The 21,762-nt window shown below is 47.3% G+C and overlaps 1 protein-coding gene across 4 annotated transcripts; it reads left to right on the top strand.

The window, feature by feature from the left end:
- The first annotated feature begins 1,558 nt into the window (after positions 1–1,558).
- On the top strand, positions 1,559–20,514 carry LUC7L (LUC7 like). Of its 4 annotated transcripts, none has more exons than XM_056335767.1 (11): positions 1,568–1,755; positions 3,635–3,729; positions 8,759–8,857; positions 9,572–9,682; positions 10,347–10,490; positions 10,919–11,095; positions 11,945–12,033; positions 16,456–16,485; positions 17,438–17,602; positions 18,661–18,722; positions 20,150–20,351. In XM_056335767.1, exons 1-10 carry the CDS (start codon positions 1,695–1,697, stop codon positions 18,686–18,688), a joined length of 999 nt encoding a protein of 332 aa, XP_056191742.1. In that variant the 5' UTR covers positions 1,568–1,694; the 3' UTR covers positions 18,689–18,722; positions 20,150–20,351. The 4 variants fall into 4 exon arrangements, with proteins under 4 accessions (XP_056191740.1, XP_056191742.1, XP_056191743.1 ...); XM_056335768.1 differs by lacking the exon at positions 18,661–18,722 and adding an exon at positions 2,459–2,529 and having other exon boundaries at positions 1,624–1,755; positions 20,150–20,514; XM_056335765.1 differs by lacking the exon at positions 18,661–18,722 and having other exon boundaries at positions 1,559–1,755; positions 20,150–20,514.
- Positions 20,515–21,762: the final 1,248 nt, after the last annotated feature.

The following is a 21,762-nucleotide window of genomic DNA, read 5'->3' as shown; positions in this document are numbered from 1 at the left end:
CCAGCCCCAGGATGGGGTTCGGAATCTTTTGAGGCAGCAAGACATGGCCCCGATGGCACAGCTGGCAGGAGAGGTGCTTCAGGGTGCTGGGCTGGGTGCCCCAGGCAGCGCCTGTGGATGCAGAGGTGGGAATGTGCTGTGTGGAGAGTAGCCAGGCCAGCCCCGCAGTGGGGACAGGGTGGCAGCGTTGTTACCATGGACGGGGTGCTGGGGTGCCCCGTGTCTCTGCTACAGCATGTGGCTATGCTGGTCCACGCAGCATGTGAGGGACTGAGGGCAGTGACAATGGTGAGCAGCTCAGGTCCCAAGGCAGCTGTGGCCAGAGGTGCCATTTCTGTTTGGGCAGCGGGACATGCCAGCAGGGCCGTCTGGGGCAGCACAGAGCATGGCCAGGGGACACAGATGGCCAGGGGACTGGAAAGGGCCAGTGACACAGCGTGGCTGGGGGACACAGGATAGCTTGCCTGTGACAGCTGCAGGGCACAGGATGGTGGGGGTCGGACACAGCTCCCAGACCCCATCACCGTCTGTGCTGGGGACATTCAGGGGGTGGGACCCTGGCCATTGGGGTTGGGGATGGCCAGAGCTCCTGGTCTGTCCCCTCAGAGCACTCCCTGCCACCCTGCACCCTGGGCTGAGCTGTCCCCCAGCACTGAGGTGGGGTCCCCAGCCCCTGGTGTGGTGCAGCACTGGCAGGGACAGCGCCAGCCTGGGCACGGCTGTCACCCTGCTGGTCAGGTCACCCTGCCAGGGCAGAGCCAGGCACCACGTTGGCTCCCAGCACTCCCTCTGCCCTCTCCAAACACACGCACTGGCAGCACCAGGGTGGGAGCAGCAGCCATCCCGCCCAGGCACCTCCGGGAAAACATGGCAGGTGGGAGCTGATAACCATGGGTACCTGTTGGTCTGCTCCCTGCTGGCACCCACCATCACCCACCCGGCATGGCACAGCTCGGCAGGGCCTGGCACGGCTCAGCATGGCTTGGCATGGCTCAGCAGAGCCTGGCATGGCTCAGCATGGCCTGGCACAACTTCTCAGGGCCTGGCACTGCTCAGAATGGCTCGGCATGGCTCAACACGGCTTGACATGGCTCAGCATGGCCTGGCACTGCTCAGAATGGCTCAGCATGACCTGGCACAGCTTAATGTGGCCTGGCACTGCTCAGAATGGCTCAGCATGGTTTGGCATGGCCTGGCACGGCTTGACAGGGCCTGGCATGGCTTGGCACGGCTCAGCAGCCACTGTGGCCCAGCTACCGAGCCCACACTCGGTCACCCCGGGACCGGGTGCGGGGCAGCACCGTTGATGGGGCCGGGCCCCCCGCCCGGGCCTCCCCAGGCACCGCTAATCGGGCGTCCCACTAGGGCCGGGGAACCGGGGCAGGCGGCCCGGCGCACAGCCCCGCGGGGGCCCTTCGGCGCCAGGGCGGAGCGGCTGCCGGGCCCGGCCAGCCCCGGCCCCCGGCCCCACTCCCCGGCGCCAGCCCGGGCCGCAGCTGCGGGCGCCGCGCCCCGCCCCGCCGGCGGACTACCCGTCCCGGCATGCCGCGCGGTGGCGGGAGGGGCCGCTTCCGCCCAGCGCCCGCCGCGCGCCGCCGTCGAGGCCGGAGCCGCCGCCGAGGCCGCCGCCGCCGCCCAGGCCCAGGCCGGAGCCGCCCGCCCGCCGCGCCCCGCGGCCCGGCCCCGCGCCCGCCATGTCGGCCCAGGCCCAGATGCGGGCCCTGCTGGACCAGCTCATGGGCACGGCCCGGGACGGTGAGTAGGGGCGGGCGGGGCCTGCAGGAAGCGCCGCGGCCTGGCGGCCGCCTCAACCGTGCGGGGCCCGGTCCAGCTGCCGCCTCCGCTACGGACCTGCGGTGCGATCGGCCGCCGCCCGCGCCGGGGGACGGCGGCGAGCCGGAGCCGGAGCCCCCGGCCGCCCCCGCCGCGGCCTGGCCCCGGCCCCGCGACGGGCAGTGCGGCGGAGCGGGCCCGGGCCTCGCCGCGCCTCGGGGCGGCCTAGCGAGCTCGGCACAGGGAGCCCGGTAGGGGTAGGCCTGCCCGGCCGAGGGGCCCGCCTCGCCCCTGGCCCTAGACAGCGCCCGGCGTGGCCCAGCGCCGGGAGGAGCCCGCCGCTCCGGGCCCCGGCTGCCGCACGGAGCTTTAGGGAAGGCGCCGTGCTCGGGCCACGCCGTACATCCAGAGGCACGTAGGTAGGTGTGCCTGCAGGAGCCGGCCGGTGTAGTGACAGACTGGGCAAAATACGGGCCCGCTGCCGTTTGTATCTCCCTTCTTGGACTCGCTGGTTACTTAAATTCCCTTTGGCACATTAGCAGGGCTGTTCAGGTACTTTGCACTTTGTTTCGTAAGTGAATAAGTGCTTTTCTTTCTTTGTGTATTGAGTTGCTATTGAATTGCTTCCCATATTTTTATTTCATACAAACTGAACAATTGTGGCCCCTCTATTTTATTTATAAAGGTTCAGTGTATCTTTGCCTGCCTACATCAATCTGCAAGGGAGTTGCAGAAAAGCCTCATGTTCATCGAGCCGTGAGTCACAACCAATTTTTAAAGCTGTTATAACAAAAAAAAAAAGTGTTTGCTTTTTTTTTCAGAAGTAACTTTAAAAGTGTAGCTTAGAAAGAAAAAAAAATTAAAAAAAAAACCATTTTCAGTAGACACAACATTATTCCTGGATGCTTGCGAATCCTAAACTATATTCATACTTTAGTATTACACATACCTGTGTCATACACACAGATGAGCTTTAAAATTGTCACATACCATTACCACTTTGCCTTTACTTTTATGTATCATTCCCCTGACTTCCTTACTGCAGGTGTGGGCAAGAAAACTTTTCCTTTAAAACTTTTCAACAGTGGGCATAAAATTCTGCAGCTGAGGTCTTGAAGAATGCAGATGGGTATAGTATATGTTGGAGCTCGCAGTGTGTATTGACTAACTTTGTTTCTTTTTTTTTTTTTTTTTTTGCTTTTCTGATATTGTCTTGTTTAAGTGGCTCCTGAGTGTAAAATGTCTTCTGAGGGTGGGATGTGGGTGGGAAGCACGCTTCGTGTTCTAGGCCAAGACCTACAAGATTCATCTTTGCACGGCCTTGGAAAGCACACTGCATATTTGGTTTTCAAACCAGATGGACCGATGTCTTAATTATCAGATAAGCAAATAGCAGTTGCCTATAAAAACTGTCCGGCACAGCCCTGTCTTGTGATTCATGGCCCTCCGATAGCGTGGGTTTTGGTACCTCCTGCCCCTCTCCTCACAGTAAAAAAAAAAAAAAAGGTGGGGAAAAAAATTTAAAACGTTTTGGCTGTGAGCCAGGCTGTCTGTCTCCTTTTCTCTCTTCTGGCTGTGCTGTCTCTTTATATGGATGACAGGCCTTGGACGTTACTTGGCTCACCAACACTGTGTTTAACATGGTGTACTGGATGAATAAATGCTAAAATAGTGTTTGTTGCCAATTATAAGTGTTCCAGAATATCCTGTTACCCTCTAAGCTTTTTTTTCGAGTAATTTTGGGGAGCAGGAACACCAAGTATTTTAATCTGCATATTGAGGCAAAATGATCATACCGACGTCTTTGTTCTCTTGTCGGTATTCTAATGTGTCCTTATTTAAAACCACAAATGAATTTCAGGAGATGAAACCAGACAAAGGGTGAAGTTTACAGATGATCGTGTTTGCAAGAGCCACCTTCTGGATTGCTGTCCTCATGATATCCTGGCTGGAACAGTAAGTATATTCTCTGTAATGAGAAACTCTGGTGGGGCAGACGTTGGTACAGCTCTTCAGGGCTCATCTGTGCATCGTGGGTAGCTTGCATGGGAGATCAGGCTTTCTGTGCCCAAGGAGCAGTCACAATTCTAATTTCAGTTTTTGTGACCCGTGTATGGAACCACTGAAATCAGGAGCTCTCAGAATTCACTTGAAATGTTTTTTCTCTCAGAATCCCAAGTAAAATTGCAAGGTTTTTTCTCTTTCAGTGGTTTGAAATGGTTAGGGTCTGAAACTTGTCCTGTGGAGGTCTTGCAATGTAGCTAGCGTGCTGTCCTGGGTGCTGTAGTTCACTGTTGCATCTTTAGGTTAGCAAGTTTTTTCTTAACAGCTGCAATAATCCTTCGTCCTTGGAGGTTTTCAGTCTCCTCTCTCTGACTGCATGGTGTTCCCCTGATGGAATGGGAGCTTTGTCACCATTACTGGGTCGTGTGGTAATGGCAGGTTGCAGCTCAGGCTGACTTTGTCTTTAGAGGCGGTTGGTCTGAGTGGTGTGTCACTGCCTGACTGGTTTGAAACGGTTGCCTTGGCTCCTTCGCTGCTGCCCCTGGGGGACAGGGCTGGCCAGTTTTCAAAGGTTTGGCTCACGTGCTCTCTCTGAGAATTGAAGGTGAAATGGGCTTGTAACAGTGAGATCTTGCAAAGTAAGTGTTCAATTTAGGCGCCCAGATGAAAGAGGCAGTCCGGCTTTCAAAAGAAAACAGTGCATGTCTTTTGTAGTTGCTGTGTTACAGAATTACAGGATGGAGATGAATAAGGATGTTTGAAATGCATCTTTACCCTCTGTGTTTGACACTAAATGCTGTGGTGATTCACATTCCCCATCTACTTAACCAGATTGTTTAAAGATACTGTCGTTATTTATAGCCCTTCCTGCTGTTATTTCAGGAGCTGGGTTTGACACAGTGGGTAACCAACAAACGGGAGGGCTGGCACTCCTTCCTCTGTATTGCTGTGATAGCAAGACTCTGTGGCAGCACTAGTAGAAAGAGCTTTAGAAAAAGCTGCCTCAGCTCTGAGTGCTCAAACTTTAGTTTCTCAGTGGCTGCTATTGAAGAATAAGATTGGAAGAGTTGAATACCAGTCTCTGTGTATCTCTGTCTTTATTTTTCATTAATTTGAAGCTCATGTATTGTTCAACGATTGCTCTATCAGCTTTCGTATCGCCTCACTTCCATTTCGGAATTTTAAAGCTGCTTCAATCACCTTCTGCCTGCTCCATTCTTTGTGGAGGTCACTGTGGTTAGGGTATATTTTGTTGACATGAGATTCTACAACAGTTTTTTGGGCCCAGACAGTGTTTTGAAGGTGCAGGCTGCCTTCTACCTCTTCTGGCATATTTCCAGGAAGAGGGTAAATGGTGAGTCAAAGGGTTTGAATTAAGTAATGTGTGTGACTTGGAGCTAGTGCCAAAGCACAAGGAAGTCTTGAGGTGTTCAGATGGGTTGGGAGTCTCCTGGGCCAGAGAAGCACGCTGAGAAATCTGTTTCTCTTGCTTCTGTTGTTACTTGTCTGCGGTGAGTTGTCTCTTGCCTCTTGTTGCAGAATTCGTGCTCAGAAATCTTATGGGAGTAGGAAGGAAGACTGCTTCTGTGCAAGTGATCTTGTGGATCACTCAAATGATCTTGTGGTGGCCTTTAAGTAGCTGTGGAGCTCTCCACACTGCTGTCAGCAGGTTGTTGGGGACAAGGAGAAGTATTGGTGCCACAGCTCTGTGTTGAAAGAACATGTGATGTCCGGAACAGGAACAGTGTTTCAGCTGTCAGCACTACCAGCACAGAATTAGACTTAACTGGAACGTGCAGGCTTTCCTTGTGATCCTGGTCAGGTTCATGGGCATCTTACAGTGCTCCATCAAGGGAAGGGCTGTGTGGGTGAATCAGCCTCAGCTGGATGGGGTAGTGTCCGTCTCTGGATGTGTTATCATTGCATAAATCAGAACCTTGGATCTTTTTGGAAACTTCCAACAGATGCTCCAAGCCTTCTGGTGCTGGTTATGTTGCATCCTCCCCCTGAAGGCATTGTTACTGCTGCCTCCTTCATGTGTACATATATTCCTTAGTGGGAGGCTGATTGGAGACGAGCAGGAAGCTGGAACCCTTGTGTAGCTGTGCTCAGTGGAATGCGATGGAGTCCCATTCACTGACCTTCAGGTGCAGGGTAAGAGAAGGAGTCCAGACAGTATGTAGAGCTCTGGAATATTCCTCAGAGCTGTAAAAGGCATGTTGATGTTTGCTTTATTTAGGTGTGCCAGTGTTCCTGGTTGTAAGAGCTGTAATTTTAATCTGGCTTGTTCTTGTGATTATTCTTTTTTGGCTCCAGAAACTTGTCTAAACTCGTCACTAAATAAGCTACAGTGATTCTCTTTTTGGTCTCTGTGGGTAAGCAGGAAAATTCTGGGAGAACAGAAATTAGTTTAGTATGCCTATGTGCTGTTATCAGGGGCCTTGTCAACTAGATCGTTAGTGGTGTGCCCTGAGTTAGCTCTGCAGGTAATGGTGAGCATATTTCTGTCAGTGGAAGTACTGCAGCACGTTCAGAGATGGCGTCAGCTGGTAACCCTCCTGAATTTTAGCTCCACTAATAAGTGGACAGATGAGTCTGAAAGGTGCCCAGGTAGACCATAGCTTGGAAATTACATTCAGAGAACTAATTGTGTCCCCCACTGGGAGGTACAATTGAGTGGAAATCTGTAGGTTGCAGAATTGTGTTGTGGGGGTCTGTGCTTTTCTTTTTTACTTTGGTGAAACTCTGCAGCTGTGATTACAATTAAAGAGCCTTCCTCATGGAAATAGACTTTCTGGTGAGTTAGCAGTTTAGTGGAGATCATAAGAGATACCTTAGAATGTGGATTGCTCAGCAAATGTGAGCAGGACTAATTATCGGTGGCATCTACATTTATTCAGTCTTTGTGTGTGTGTGGGGTTAAATCTTTACTCGGGCTCTGCTGGTCACCTGTCTCAGATACCTGTATTATAAAGCAGCCACAGGTGTTGACTGGAGCAAGTCAGGATCTCTGCTGGAAGGGGTGAGTATTTGGTGACAGGCCTCCCTGAGACGAGAGGATTCTTTGAGACAGAAGGGCTAGTGGTCTTACCTCAAGTGAGCCATACCTGTGAGAATCTCCTTGCACCTAGATCATCTTGAAGGACACGGGGGAAAACTTGAGGTTTGTATGCCGGTGAGACCTGAACTGTCTCCTCCTGAGGAAGAGATTGAGGGATTTATTGCCTTTTAACGAACAGGGAGAGGAATATGGAGTACACACTGTTGGCTTTTCTGAAGTTTTGGGTTGGAGCCCCTTCTCTAAAGTGGGGCTAGTGCCTCAGCTTGCACGAAGAGCTCAGATAAGAATACTTAACGATCTGTGACAATTGCATCTAATATGCTATTTTCTCCCTATATCGGAAAGGGATCTCAGTAGAATGACCATAAGAATAAAGGATTTAGGTCATATCATGGAAAGTTATATTTGTGGTAGAATAACAGTAGCTCTCTAGCTTTCTTTGAAGAGGCTTGCCTGAAGATGAACATGATTAAGCTCTGAAAGTACCAGCACGCTTTTTTTTGTGGGCATTAAATTTCCACCATTAGAGAGCTCAGCAGGACTATTCCTGGATGCAGTGTCTGTTTCTATAGCCTTCTGCCTGTGGCCTCCTGTTTCTGGTAAATCTGAGCAAAATGGGGAAGGCTAAATAATGGCAAGTCATCTGTAATAGGTTTTTTGTTTGTTTGTCTAAAAAAGAAAAGCTAATAACATGGGCAACTGCTGAAAACCTGAACATTACCTGGTGGAGCTTTAATTGGTTTGCTTCATTCTAAACACTGCTGTCTGAGTGCATTGCTTCGCATAAGTGTCACTGGCACCCCCAGCTCTAGTTTGTGGTGTTCTGCAGGGATTCTGCTTTGATCCTGGTTTAGCTGTATTCAGCTTTTTCTGCAGTTCAGTGAGTTGACACCTGTTCATGTTCAGGTTTGGGCTCCTTGGGACTGGTGGTGACTGGGAGAGAAGACGGTGGCTGGCTGGTGTGTTCCTTCATGCCATGCCATGTACCCTGCCATTTGTGCTGTGGCTTACACTTAGATCTTTTATTATTTTGGCTTTCAAAATATCGTATTTTTCTACTTTAAGAATAAATGTTCTCTGTTACATACTGGTAATGTGGAAATGCAATTTCCATGTTTTGAGAACATAATTAACTTTGGATCACGTGGCTGTTAACTACTAGGTTGGGGGAAAATAAGTTGAAATAGTGTTGACTGCAATGGGAGTGAAGGGCAGCATGCAAGTTGGAGCTTTCTGCGAAGGGAGATGCTCTCAGGATGTCTCATTAGATGGGCTTATGCGTAGGAATTAGCTTTGCTGGGCAAGTTTTAAAATTCCAGGCTGCAGCTGAATGTGGGAAGGGGCTAGCTGTATAATTAGGAGTCTGTTGTTGCTGGGTATGGGGTTGTGCTTTTCTACTGGCCGCAGCCCTTAAAGTCCATTTGGTTTTGATAGGAAGCATTCTGTCTGTGTTCTACAATTTGCTATCTTTCATTATGTTACTAGGGCTCATCCTGACACAGATGTGCTTTTCCAGGGGAGCTTTAAACAGGGTACCAAGCTATATGTTTTGCTGTGCTGTAGCTCCATAATAGGACACATTTGTGGTTGGTGCCCATTGAAGGAGTTGCTGCTGCAGCATGCAGTGCCTTCCCAGCTCCCTCCCAGCACTTTCTAAGGCTGTGCTGTGACCTAGAGCAGGAGTAGGACTGGACCTAAAACATGTGGGGTATTATAATGTTGTTCCAGGAACACCTGGAAAATGAGTTCTAGCAAGCACGTAGTTCTTCTGGCTAGTTCCCTTACTGACAGGTTAAGAGGAAGCTCTTCTTGGTAAAGAGATGTTATTTTGTTATGATATTGTTGGCAAGATTTAAGTATCTGCTGCTTTTTGCCATAATGGAGGGTCCTTACATTGATTTTCCTTTTTCTTTTCAACAGCGAATGGACCTGGGAGAATGTACAAAGATCCACGACTTGGCACTGCGAGCAGATTATGAGATTGCAAGTAAAGAGAGAGACCTGTTTTTTGAGCTGGATGTGAGTACAGAGAAATTTTAGTTTTTTTGGAAACTGACTCTTGATGTTATTTGGCTGAACAGTAGAACTTAGTGGGCATTTCAGCTAGCCATGTTATTTGATATGATACCTGACAAGAATGTGCATCCCCTTCCCAAATGTCAGCTTGATTGCTAACTTGAAACTGTAAAAGTAATTGTGGCCTGGACAACCCCATTACTCCAGCTAGCTGGGAGCCTCCCCTGGCATTCCTTGCGTCCCACACCTGCTGCTCTCTACCAGGTCATTGTAAACTGGTGGCCTGTCCCAAAAGGAGATTTAACATTAAAAGCCGCCTGCTCTGTAGTTTCCCTTTTGCCAGATTTAGCTTTCTGTGGTGGAACAGGTCAAGTGGAATAACAATTCTGTCTTTCCTTTTCATATTATTCAAGTGTTTTTTTCTTTGCACCTGTTGCTCATGAGTTAGAAGTTCTAGTGCAAAGCAGTCTTCCTGTGAGCATCCTGTTGTGTGTCAGAGCAAAGGAACTGTGTCAGGTACCAGGCAGATGACAGACTTAAGGGTAGCGATCAAATGTTATTTTTTTCTGCAGTGTCGCCTATTTTTTTGTCTCAAGGCATCTGCTTTTGAGGTTGGCTGTGCATTGTACAGGGGTTGCACCAGCTAGCTGTTGGTTGTCAAAGCTAGATCTGGCACAGAGAGCATCTTTATTCACAATTATTTGTCTGAACATGCAGGCGATGGATCATCTGGAATCCTTCATCGCGGAGTGTGATAGGAGAACAGAACTGGCCAAGAAACGCCTGGCTGAGACACAGGAAGAGATCAGTGCTGAAGTGTCTGCAAAGGTATTGTCTTCTCATTGAACGTTTGTTCTGAAAGTCTGTGCGAGAGCGCTGATGCTCTCTTGTCTCTGACACCATTGATACTGGGGTGGTAGGCTTCACAAAGGCTGGATGGGTTCCAGCCATCCTCCTCAAATGCTGCTTTGGCTGTCCTTGTGGCAAACTTACTGGTTCAGAGGACCATAGTAGTGTAAAACGTGAACTCTAAAATAGGTTGTTTTAGCCGGGCAATAAAGCATATTGGTTTCTCCCCCACGCTAATCAATGTTTATGTAATAGCTTAGAATAGTAAGTCCATCCCTTGGTTGTTGTCTTTTCACATAACAAATGCTCCTGGAGTTTCCTCTTTGGGAACTTCCTTCCTCAGGCCAATACAAAACATTTCTGAAGCTGGTTTTGCATACTCTGTCCTGTCCTGTAAGCCAGAAACGTGCCACTGTTTGCGGCAGAAGTGATGTCCTCTGCATGCCTAGTTTCTCTCTTTGCTGTGTGTCTGTGACTGCATTGCCAGTACTTGGCCCACTGGTCCCTTTTTATTGGGACTCTGACATTTAGAGATTTGTTATTGTCTTCCAACAAGCAATTTTGTTAAACAGTATTTTTGGAGGAAAAGGAAAAGTTGTCCTGTGTGATTTTTATCTTAATAAAACCTAATTGTTCTCTTTAGGCAGAGAAGGTGCATGAGCTGAATGAAGACATTGGAAAACTCCTAGCTAAAGCTGAACAGCTGGGAGCTGAAGGAAATGTTGATGAGTCTCAAAAGATCCTGATGGAAGTGGAGAAAGTCCGAGCGAAAAAGAAAGAGGCAGAGGTATGGCATTGGTTCTGCTGTGAATTGTGACAGTGGACTGGGCTAGGCTGAGTGCATGACAAACAGCTGGGCGAGTCCTGTCTCTTTTCGTATGTTGCCAGCACCTCCTTTTTCAGTTTGAGCCATGTGCCAGCAGGCAGTTGGTAGTGTAGTGCGGTAGATGAAGAAAAGCGTTTCAGAAACTTACCTAGTGAAGAGAGCTGACTGGGGTGGGGAGGGATTCATCCTCTGAAATACGTAGTCCCTTGCACGGATAGACTGTCAGGTTAGCTGTGCTCACAAAATATTTTGTATGGTGCCTTCTTTATATTGAGGGTGTTTTTTTAATTCTTGAAAGCAGCAGTGCAGTTCTTTGCAGGGGTTTCCCTGGAGGGTTGTGACTATGAAAGGGTTCCCTGACATTTGTGTGTTTTTTTGCCCCTCTTTAGGAAGAATACCGAAATTCAATGCCTGCATCCAGTTTCCAGCAGCAGAAGCTGCGTGTGTGTGAAGTCTGTTCAGCATATCTGGGTCTCCATGACAACGACCGGCGTCTTGCTGACCACTTTGGAGGCAAATTACACTTGGGTTTCATTCAGATTCGTGAGAAACTGGATCAGCTGAGGGTAATTCTCTCTGTTTTAAACCTTCGCCTTGTAGTTTTGAAGACATTCAACACTTCTACTAAATGAATTCTTTGCAGAGTGCTTGTATAAGTCCAGAAATTTCTGACTGCAGAATCCCTGAAACTTCAAATGGAGGTTTGGGTAGCCTCATCTTGGTTCTGTTCTGAAATACCTGGATAATTAAATACGTACTCTCTGAATTAGTCAAACCAGACCACTGCTGTCATTTGTTCCTCAGAGCATTTGATATAATTGCCTGGATTTTTTTATTAATATGGCTGAAATTTGTCACTCTGCGCTTTTTGACTTTGAGACTTCTTAACAAAATGCTTGAACTGAAGTTTCACATAGTGCTGTCAGTGAAAAATGTCTTCTGTAGCTGAAGTGATCAGAAGATTTCAGAAATGGTTTGTAATGGAGTTACAGTACTGGCCTTGCTTGCAAACAGACATTTTAGTCTGCTCAAGTAAGAGTTGTGATTCCTCTGCATTATTCATCAGGCGGTACGTTGAGGTCTGTGCCTCGATTGATCATTGGCACAAGGCCAGAGTGCTGTTCCGTTGTGTGTTGTGTACGCTTGCGGTGAGACAATCCCTTGCCTCAAAGCTTATGGGCCCATCTCTTGGAGCACAAGCACGCAAAGCAGAGTAGGGAGTGGCATTTCTTGCACTGATGTGTGTTAGTGAAGTTGTGAGGAAAATGAGAACCTTGATAGTAATCTTGACTAGCACGTAAAATGCAGTGAAAAAATTCTTGGTCTTATTTTGTCTTAGTATTGGAATAGTCTCCCTGCAGATCTCTCTGACCTGTTACTGTGTGGCTGAAATACAATGTGGACTTTTTTTCTAGAAAACAGTGGCAGAAAAGCAAGAGAAGAGAAACCAGGATCGTTTGAGACGGAGAGAGGAGAGAGAACGAGAGGAGAGAATGGGCAGGCGGTAAGTGGAAGTTGATAAGTGGCTTGTGAAGTTGCTTTTGAAATAGTCTGATTTCTTGTATCTGAGCATTGCAGGAGAGCAGCATCAGCTGCTGGAGTAGCTGTTGGACATGCTCCAGATGCTGTGTGAGCACCTTGACATTCAGTGAAAGGTGAAAACACATGCACAAACCCCCCACCTTAGAGTGATTGTATATGTATTGTTTTAACCGCCGTTGTTTATCTGGGAGATGTGAGCTCGCTGTAGTCTTCAGCCCTGTATTGGTCTAGTCCCTGCCTTTGGGAATCTGAATCTGGATAAAATGCCCTCATCCAGTGCATCTGAGTGGGAAAGTTTTAAGATGAGTGAGGGCTAGGTCTGCTCAAAAGGCACTAGTCATGCAAAAATTCCCTGGACAGCCCTCTTCACTTCTAGGCTAGGAGGTGACAATAGAATGGCACTGATATCTGTGAGCCAGATGATGGGCTGCCTGTGTTGCTCAAAAACTTTTTGATGGTAACAGTGAGGTGCTTTTGGCACAGCTTTGGAAAAGCCTTCCTATAGGGGGTCCAAGGGATCCCTGGGAGTGGCTGCTTCTGGCGGTCGTGGCCATGGGTCACCCTCTGCTCATAGCTCTATAATCCTTGAGCAGTGGGAGTGGCTGCAGCATTGGTATTCTCAGGACAACCTCTTCTGCATCTTGCCAGCTGAACTGGAAATACTGTTTCTTCTGTACTTGAACAGAACTGGAATCTTGTGTGTAAACAGCTCAGCTAAGCAGCCTGGTGTGGAGAGGCTGGTGATTTGCTGTGGTCAGGCAGAGGAGGTGGCTGAGTAGGAATGTTCTCATTATCACAGCATCTCCCCACTTACCTCACATCTTTCTCTTTTGTACTTCTCGTGTCAAAAAAACCAACCTTGCTGCCTGTGGAGAGCTTTTTATTACTCTTCATTATCAACTGAAGAGCGTGTTTCAGCCATCCATGTCTGTGGCGTATGAGATGTGTAACTGCAGTATGGTCTTAAGATGGTGCTGGCTTCTGCGTAAACATTGCTGGAAATGCTAGCAAATAAATACCAGAATCGAAGCGGCTTGATTTTCTGTTGTCTGCCGCTTGGTGATTTTGGTGTGTTGTGAAGTTGTAAGCCACACATTGTTAGGCATTCTCCAGTTAGGGTGTTTTGTGTGGGTTTTCTCTCGCTGTGGATTGCCTGGTGTCATGAAGCGCAAGTTCGTGCTGCAGCTTTCTCCTGAGAACTCACAACTTTCAGGCATCCATGCAAGATTGTCAATAATGCAGTTATATTTAGGAGCTGCAGAATCTGGAACTGGCTAGGAGTGCAGGAGTTAATTAAAAGGGATTGCTCTTGCACTCATGGATATAGCACTCTGTTGCTATGGTCAGAGAGATGGAAATGAAATGAGAACTGCTTTCCCGTGCAGCTGCTTTGTGGCAACAGTAGGACCATATCTAACATGAGCTCAGCGTGTATGTCTCCATGGTACCTCTTCTTCCTGGAGGCCATTTCTGTGTGAAAATTGCTCAACAGTTGCCTTCAGGGAAGAGTCTTCTGGATCTCTAGTTGGTCTGCATCTCCCAAAGTGCTGACTTTTGTCCTCCTGTGGCACATCTATGGTTTGGTTTTTGTGGTTTTTAAAAAAAACCCTAAACCTTCAGTTCTTGGGAGTTAAGGAGCCTCTTGTGTTCACAGGTAGTTCATATATGGATGCATCTGATGAAGAAGTTTGAGGACTGCTTTTGAGTATTTATTTAATGCTTTGGATATGACAGGTTTAAGAACAGCATTGAGTTGGCCTGAAGTCTGAGTTCCATATGTGGCACTACTTAGAGACTGGCCAGCCTTTTGTCTCACTCTGTATGGAGGCATCTGTGTGCTCCTCTGTTCAGATATCAAAGAAAAACTTGTTATGAAGAAGCCAGGATTGCCATACAGAGGTCAAATTCATTGATTTTGGAGCCTCTCCAAAATGAGAACTTGACCCAAAGAAGGAAAATAATTTTCCCAGTGGACACTCGGTGTCAGAACTGAGATTAAAGCCTAGATTTCTCCATTTCTCAACACCTTACCCTCTGGGAGCTGTGCAACGCCATGCTTACAGGGGCATTTTTCCATCAAAAACTAATTGGTGACTTATGCTGCCTTTCAGACTTCCTCTCTTAACCAGAGCTTGATGCTTGAAGGAACTGCAGAAAACATGTTTCCTTCATAACTCTTATTGTCGTATCTTCCTATACGGCATCTTAACAGTGTTACTCGGTGAGAGAAAGACTACCGCTTGATTTTGAGAACTCTTTGGTGACTTACAGGCACTGTGACGTATTATGGGAACTTGTATATTCACTTGTGAAACTACCTGTCACAGGCTTTATTGATTTGTCAATTAAACTGTGATTTCCACATAGGAATGAGTGAACTGTGTTTTCACCCCTAGTGGTAAATAAACACACATCCTTTGTTTGGTGTTGCTGGTGGCTGTGGGCTACCCGGTAAAAGACTGAAATTCTGTGGAGAGGTGGCATGCTTGGAAGTGCAGACCTTGGTATTTGCTTCCAGAGTACACCAGCAAACGAGTCTAGTTGTAGTTGCCAAATGGATTTCCTTTGTGTTAAGTTGGACAAAACACAGGTTATGAAACTCAGCACATGGCCTCTGTGATGCAGGGACAGAAAAGAGGAGCTGTGGACAGCAGTCTTCTACTGGCTGTCTCCTGCTGTGTACTAAATCAGGCTAGTTAAAGAAAGTGCTGTTTTGTTGGATGCTTCCTGAATTCTGAAGTCTAGCACTAGGGAGTGATTATGAGGAGTTTATTGTGCATATTCCTGCTCAGATCGTAGGCGTGGAAGGGCAGCCAGGCTTTTTGGGGATGTGGAAAGGTTTTGTGTGGATGTGTGCAACGGTGATTTGGAAGAAAGTGATCAGGAGGAAAAGAACATTAAGAACTTGGAGTAATTACAGCCACCAAAAAAATTCATCTGCCTGCCAGGCATCTACAGGCGGTCCTGCTGCTCTGTCAGGTTCTGTTACATGAAAAAGGTGGTGTGTGTTATTGCCTTGCTCTCCTGGTTTATCAGCTTTCCCTTCATCTGGTCGTCTTGTGTGTTGCCTCAGCACATGCTTCATTTGCCTGACTCCAAGTTCAGCTCCACCTTGTTTACGATCCTTCTACCTGAATTCCTTTCTAAACTATGGTTTTTATTTCTTTCTACCATGACTGAACAATCCCATTTCATTGTGAAGGAATGTCGGTGCACATTGATTCTCTTAATCTTGTTTTATCCAGGTATGGTTTTAAAAGATGTTATTAAAAATAGGTGCTTCTCTATTGCTTCTTAAAATTTTGCATGTAGCTTTCAGCCGCATCTCTGGTTACAGTGCCGGAACAGCTCTGTGGCTGTGTAAATGGAACACCCCCTGTGAGTTTGTATGCACTAGGGAGACAGGAGCAGTTACGGGAGTGAGTCTAAGTCACTAAATAGGGAGACTGGCCACTTCTCAGTTAAGGCAAAAAGAGACCATTCAGACAGCGTGTGATGTTTTGGTGTACTTGGCTCTGAACTGTGGCCGTAGAGAAAGAGGCAGGGCGTTTCTTACCGTGGAGTGGTATTTTAAGTGGTGCTGAGTAATGGTGCTGCAGAAGTTGAAAGAATTGTGGCGTTATTATTTACAGACTGTCAAAAGCTAATGCTTAGAGCATTAAGCTAAGTGTGCTGCACGTGAGCTCTGAAGCCATGGAAGCGTGAGTAAGAGTAGTGAGGTTTAGATTGTTTTTCTCTAGTGGCTTTCTAAGTCTGGGATGAAAGATTTTCAGTATACTTTTCAGTATTCTTCCCTTGTGTCTGTGTCCCCTCTTATAGCTCATTTTTTCCAAACAGGGAAAAAATAATTGATGCAGATTTCCTTCTAATGCTTGTTAAATAGATGGGATGAGTGAGAAAATGCTGTTTTCTCTTTATTAAAACCTTGTTAATGTGCATTTACCTCAAAGGAGCCAAAATCAGAAAACTGTCAAGTGTCTTTCTGACTGGAGAGTGGCACTTCTTGAAAACGTTGATCTAGTTGATGTTAGACTGCAGGGGGTAAAGAGTATATATAACAAATACGCGCAGCAGATGTAGTCAGGAAGGTTTTTGTGGTGCTTTAATAATAGAGACTGAATTGGTTTGTAGACCTTTTCTGTTCTGACAGGAAGCTCTGCATGTAGAAACTAGCGTTTGTATGAAGTTCTTAAATTTTTGACAAATTCTCCCTGCCCCTCAAATTGAAGCTAATTAAATGTTTTAATGGCAAGCTTTTCTCTAACTGACATACTACCTGGGGTATTTTTGGTTCCTGTGAAGAGCTGCCAGGGTGGATGGGTTGTTCTATTGAAAACACACTGGCTATATTATAACTTCTCTCACTTAACTCTCTTCTTTCTAGGTCTGGATCAAGAAATAGAGATCGTCGAAGGTGAGTGTGCAGCTCTCCCAAATGCATATTTGTGTTTCTATCCAACTACTGAGGTTTTTCCTGGGTTTCACAGATCGAGTTCACTCCATGCCCCGGTCTCTCTGTTTTGCTCCCTGAAAAGAATGGGAGCTACCGCTCGGGCACCTCAGTGGTGCTGTGCAACTTAATGTCGGTCGTTGGGTTATAAAGCAGATGCTGGCTAGCCTGATCGGGACCAGAGGGTGCTGTGTGCTTCAGAGTGCGAGTCTAAGAATGTACTTTTTTGAAAGAATGCCTCTTTCAATAAATGTTTAACATACTTCCATAGCTTTAATGTCTGAAATATATCTGTTATGTGTATCGTACCTCAGATGTCAAAATACAGAGAGTCAAGATTAAAGCCCCTACATCTCTGTGAAGAGCTTGCCTTAATGGCATGACAGCATTCTCTGTGATCATGTACCTGGAGATCTTCCTCCCTACTGCTTTTCATGTCCATTGGCATCCTTTGTTTTTCTTTTAGAGCAGATTGAAACAAACCTGCTTCTGAAGTGTAGTACTTTCATGAGGGAGGCTCTTTTGGCAGACTGCCGTACGGGTTATGGTAATTTCACATGCCACTTACTTCGGCCTCTCCTACTTACACAGGCCTCACTCTGAGTGAGGCAGGGTTGGTAAGCTCTGCTCTAGGCATTGGCACATGCTTACAGTAATGGTGGGAGCTTTATATTTGAGCTTCCCAGCAAAACTAATTTACCCATTGGCGTTTTGTTGATAGCATGAGGCCCAGGAGGGAGATGCCCACCCTGTGGGTGATCTGCCATCTGTGTTGGTAGGTATGCAGCTGGGGTGGGGGTGAGTGCTGGTGCTCTGGGTGTTTGTTAGTTGGGAATGTCTGAGAGATGGGCTCAGGTATGCAGACCCGATGTTCTGGCCTGTCTCCTGAGTCTGAGGCAATCTGTGTCCTCTTCAGATCACGGTCTCGGGATAGGAGGCGGAGACGCTCGAGATCAGCTTCCCGTGAACGGCGGAAGTCTCGCTCCCGGTCCCGAGACCGACACAGACGCCACCGGAGCCGTTCCCGCAGCCACAGCAGAGGTCACCGACGGGGGTCCAGAGACAGGAGTTCAAAACACAAGTATGTATTCCTGACATGAGTGCTTCTGGAAAGGGGAGTCCTTGGCATCATAGTGAGTCTCCCCAGTCCCTTAGGGTGAGCAGGATTATGACAGGGTTCTCAGGTTAGCATCTGCCATGTCCTGTACCAGCTCCTGGGCCAAAGCAGGACTTCCCAGTGGCCGTTTGTAGACGGCTTCACGTGAGAGCAGTAGGGCAGTAACTGTGCAGTGAGGTCCCAGCTTGAGAGGAGAGTCTAGGAGATAGAACTGGTTCCCTGATTTGTAGTGCTGAGCTCTAAGAAATTGCTGGTTTTCTTGCATGAGAAGCAGCAGAAAGGCCTGCTTGAGCTAACAGCCTCCCCAGGCCTGTAAAAGCCAAGTAACTGAGAGACAGCTTTGACGTTAACATTTCTATGGTTACCTTCTGCTTCCCAGATTCTTTTTCTCAGTGCTGGCATGGGGAAGGCAGTGTATGATTTGGGATCTGGGGGAAGTCTTCTGTTAGAAAGCTGCTCGAGAGAGACAATTCTTGAGGAATCTGCACTGGAGGGAGGGGAAAAGGAAGCCGGGAGGAGTATACCATTCTGTTGCTGAGGAGAAGCACTGTATGAAGAAGGGCTTTAAGTCTCTTCTGAAATTCGACAGAACACCCACTCTGTTGGAGGAAGGATGAGGCAAGCATATGTAGGAGTATTAGGAAAATTCAAAGGAATCATTGTGTTTCCTTACGGCCCTTCTAAGCCCAGGAGTGAATCTGTCACCAGGTGCTTGCTAAAGTTAGATCTGCCTTTTTTTAAATGCTCCTAATTAATAGGGGAGTGCTTCAGCACCATCTCACCTGATTAGGCACCACCACTCGAGTACAGTTCTAGAAACAAACCTGCTGTTGTGTGTCTTGTGTCACTTTAACTAAGGGGCAAGAACAGGTTTTAAGGATACCTGATGAAGGGGAGGGAAATAATGGTCTGAAAAAATAAGTCTGTTAATAATTGAGGGGGGTGTGTAAATACTGTTGCTTCTCCAATGGCTGAGATACTAAAGTCCTTTTTTAAATCTGTCTTGAACATGAAAAATAAAGAAAAGAAGTTTGGACAATTAGGAAGTGAGGAAGACCCTGTAATAACTATTACTAAAGAGCAGGTAAGGGATTACTTCAAAAACCTTGAACGCATTCAAATCAGCCCATCGAGATTGTAGGGGGATTGGCTAGCTGGCATACTTCCACAAGATTACTAAGAACTGTGGAGAGACCTGGATCAGTTTAAAAAAAACAAAACAAAAAAAAACCCCCAAAAAACAAAAAAAAACCCAAAAACAAGAGAACAAACAGAAAAACTCTGTTCCCTGAGAGAGTGTAGCTCTTGTTTTCGCCTTGAGAATTAACGAAACCTTCATTCTGGTTCTGCTGGTCTGAGGTCTCACATGTAGAAGGAAATGGAGAGCCTGATGCAGGATCTGGAGATTTCTGGGTAGGAGGACTACGGGCAGCAGGCATTGTTCTGGCAATGGGATCATCAGGCAGACTCATATTGGCCCCTGGTTAAATGACACAATTTAAAGAAAATGAAATAGCTCATGTGATATGGAGGACTGTAAGGTTTTAATGTATCGATGGTGTGGTATTTCCAGACCTTATGATCAACACGAATGAAAGCTGGAACCTCTAAGGTACCTGCCAGGTCCTCCTCTTGTGACTGTAAATTAAAAACCTGCGTACCGAGTCTTAGAGTAAGGTGTGCTGGCTCTGTGGGGTCTTGTGAAAGCCTCTGCCTAGGTCTGAAGAGGTCCAGCCCTCTAGAGCTCATTCAGGATCATCACCTTTTGAAGGCAGCTAGTCGATAAGGTGGCATGAATCGCAGAGGAAAACAGCCTTTTCTGACTGGACCTACTAAGAAGCCTTCTGCTTCATTCTGTGTGGGCTGATACAGTGAAGCACTGCTGAAAATCTGTAGCTGTCATTTGGGCAGTCTGTGAAAAGATTTGCCCGTGTTGCGGGCTGTGAATATAAATCTGCATCATCCTGACTTTGAACCCAGGATGCTGCCAAGGACAAAGCTTGTCAGGATGCAAAGTGAAAAGCCCAGGGCTAAGCAAGCATTTGAGTCCAAAGAATACAGTTGGTATTTAAAGCAGCTGAGCAGAAAGCCACTAGCTTAGAGCATAATGAAAAAACACTCTAGAAGGCACAAACAGAGCTGAGTCATAGATGAGGAAGAAATTGCAGGCGCTTCAGTATGGCCCACTAAATTAAATACAGGGGGCCCAGCGAAGACCTCAGAGAGCCCCTGTGGCAACAGCTTGAAAGGTTCACTCCAAGGAGAGAGTAACAAAGGCTGCACCGTGCACTCAGCGCTGCAAAACTGACGTTCTCTTACATAAAGCTTGTAGAGGGCCCAGAGTTGCCGTCTTGGGGGACACCACCCCTGACATCGCAGTGCCTAAGCACATTTCTGTAAGAAACTTGTGTTATGCCACAGCCCTGTTAGGGAAAGATGTTGTCATTTTGTGCATATTTGAAAATTCTTTTAGTTGTGAAGCTTATAGCAACGGTTTACTTTGTACTTCAGATCTTCTAGAGATCGATCTTCAAGAGAAAAGTCACGAGACAGAGAGAGAAAAGAGAAGAGCTCTTCTGAGAGGCGGCACGAGAGCACAAATGGCAAATCTCGTTCCAAGAGATCAGAAGAGAGAGAAGCTGGCGAGATCTGAACTCAAATGATCTGTGTTGCACTGTAAATAGTCTGATAAACATTCTACACAAAGCCTAAATTTCCCATTTATATTTACTGAATACAACTCATCTTTTGTAGTTTGGAATTTTTATTGTTTGGCAGATAGCTGTGAGTTTGTAGAGACACAGAGTTACGTACTGTTTAACAGGATTTTGTTTTAGTAGGAATAAATAAATCTGGACGGATCGTTTTCAATTCGGGCCAGTGGTTGACACATTGTGTTTGTCCTGACCCAGCGAACACGGCAGGCAGGGGCAGTGCTGTCGTTGGAGACCTGAGCTGCCGTGATGTTTGTAATGCTTCAGCCCTTTCCAAAAGATCTACCTGACCCTTTGTGAGCACGCCAGTAGTGCTGGTTCTCACTTAATTAATTTTTCCTTCTGTTTATATATGTTAAAAAAGAAATTCCGAAGTGGGTTGTTGGTTTGTTGGGGTTTTTTTTGGTCCTTTTAGCGCTTAGCCACCTCATTTTTATGTCTCCAGCATTTGAGAGTTGCCTCACTATTCCAGCTTAGTCAAGACAGACACAATTTGGCCCCAGTCTGCCTGTTTCAAAAGCTGTCTTTGTGAGGATGACCACATCAGCTGGAGCACATTTCTAAGATAGGCTCAAGTCTGGTTTTAGTACCTTTACGGATCAGATATTGGGTGAAAACAAAACAGCGGAAAATCTGGACTCATTTCTTCTAGAGAGGAGTATGGCCACAGCTAGTCTGCCTATTTATTGTGCACTCCGGGGTCAGAGCTTCCTCCGTGGAGTTTTCTGACTTGGGGGAAAAAAAAAAAAAAAAAAAAGCATTGGTGTATGTTTTTCAAGGCCAGTCAGGCAGAACGTGGCCAAGTGGCAGAGGTGATGGGATGGCGCAAGCTCCAGGGGCAGGGCGAGGAGAGGAGTCGCCGTGTTGGTGTGCACTGCTTCGCTTCTCCTGGGACCGAGGCGCCAGCTGTGTCCTAATGCTGTGGGAGGAATTTGCATATTGTAACTAGCTTATTTGTAACTAGGTTTATTTTACACTAGGGGAGGAAGGCCGCCTTGCTGTGCCAGCCACAGTTGAGACCCCGAGGATCGGTATTTTGTGAGAATTGTGTGAGTAAAGCACTTGCCGCCCACCCAGCTGGGTGCTGGCAGGCCCGAGCCTGGCGGCTGCCCGTGGGCTCAGCCAGGCCGGTGATCCCCATGGAGACAGCTTCCCTCCTGACGCTGCCAGGCGGCGGAGCAGGACAGAGGCTGTAGATGCTGGGGGGGGCCCTGTGCCCGGTGAGGGGGGGTCCGCCGGGTGTTTTTTCCCTTCCAGGCTCCGGTAACGCTGCTTAACGGTGTGGGTTTCCCTGCGGCCGTCCCGGCGGTCCCTCGGTGTTAGTCCTTAGTGCATGCGACCCCCCTTCCCTGTCCGTTTTTACAACTAATTCCGCGGTTTCACGTATTGTTTTTGTAACCTCCGTGTCGG

This window comes from Falco biarmicus, chromosome 4 (assembly GCF_023638135.1).
Source record: "Falco biarmicus isolate bFalBia1 chromosome 4, bFalBia1.pri, whole genome shotgun sequence".
NCBI lineage: Eukaryota > Metazoa > Chordata > Aves > Falconiformes > Falconidae > Falco > Falco biarmicus.
The sequence above is the reverse complement of the archived record's forward strand: the minus strand, read 5'-3'. Positions and strand labels throughout refer to the sequence as shown.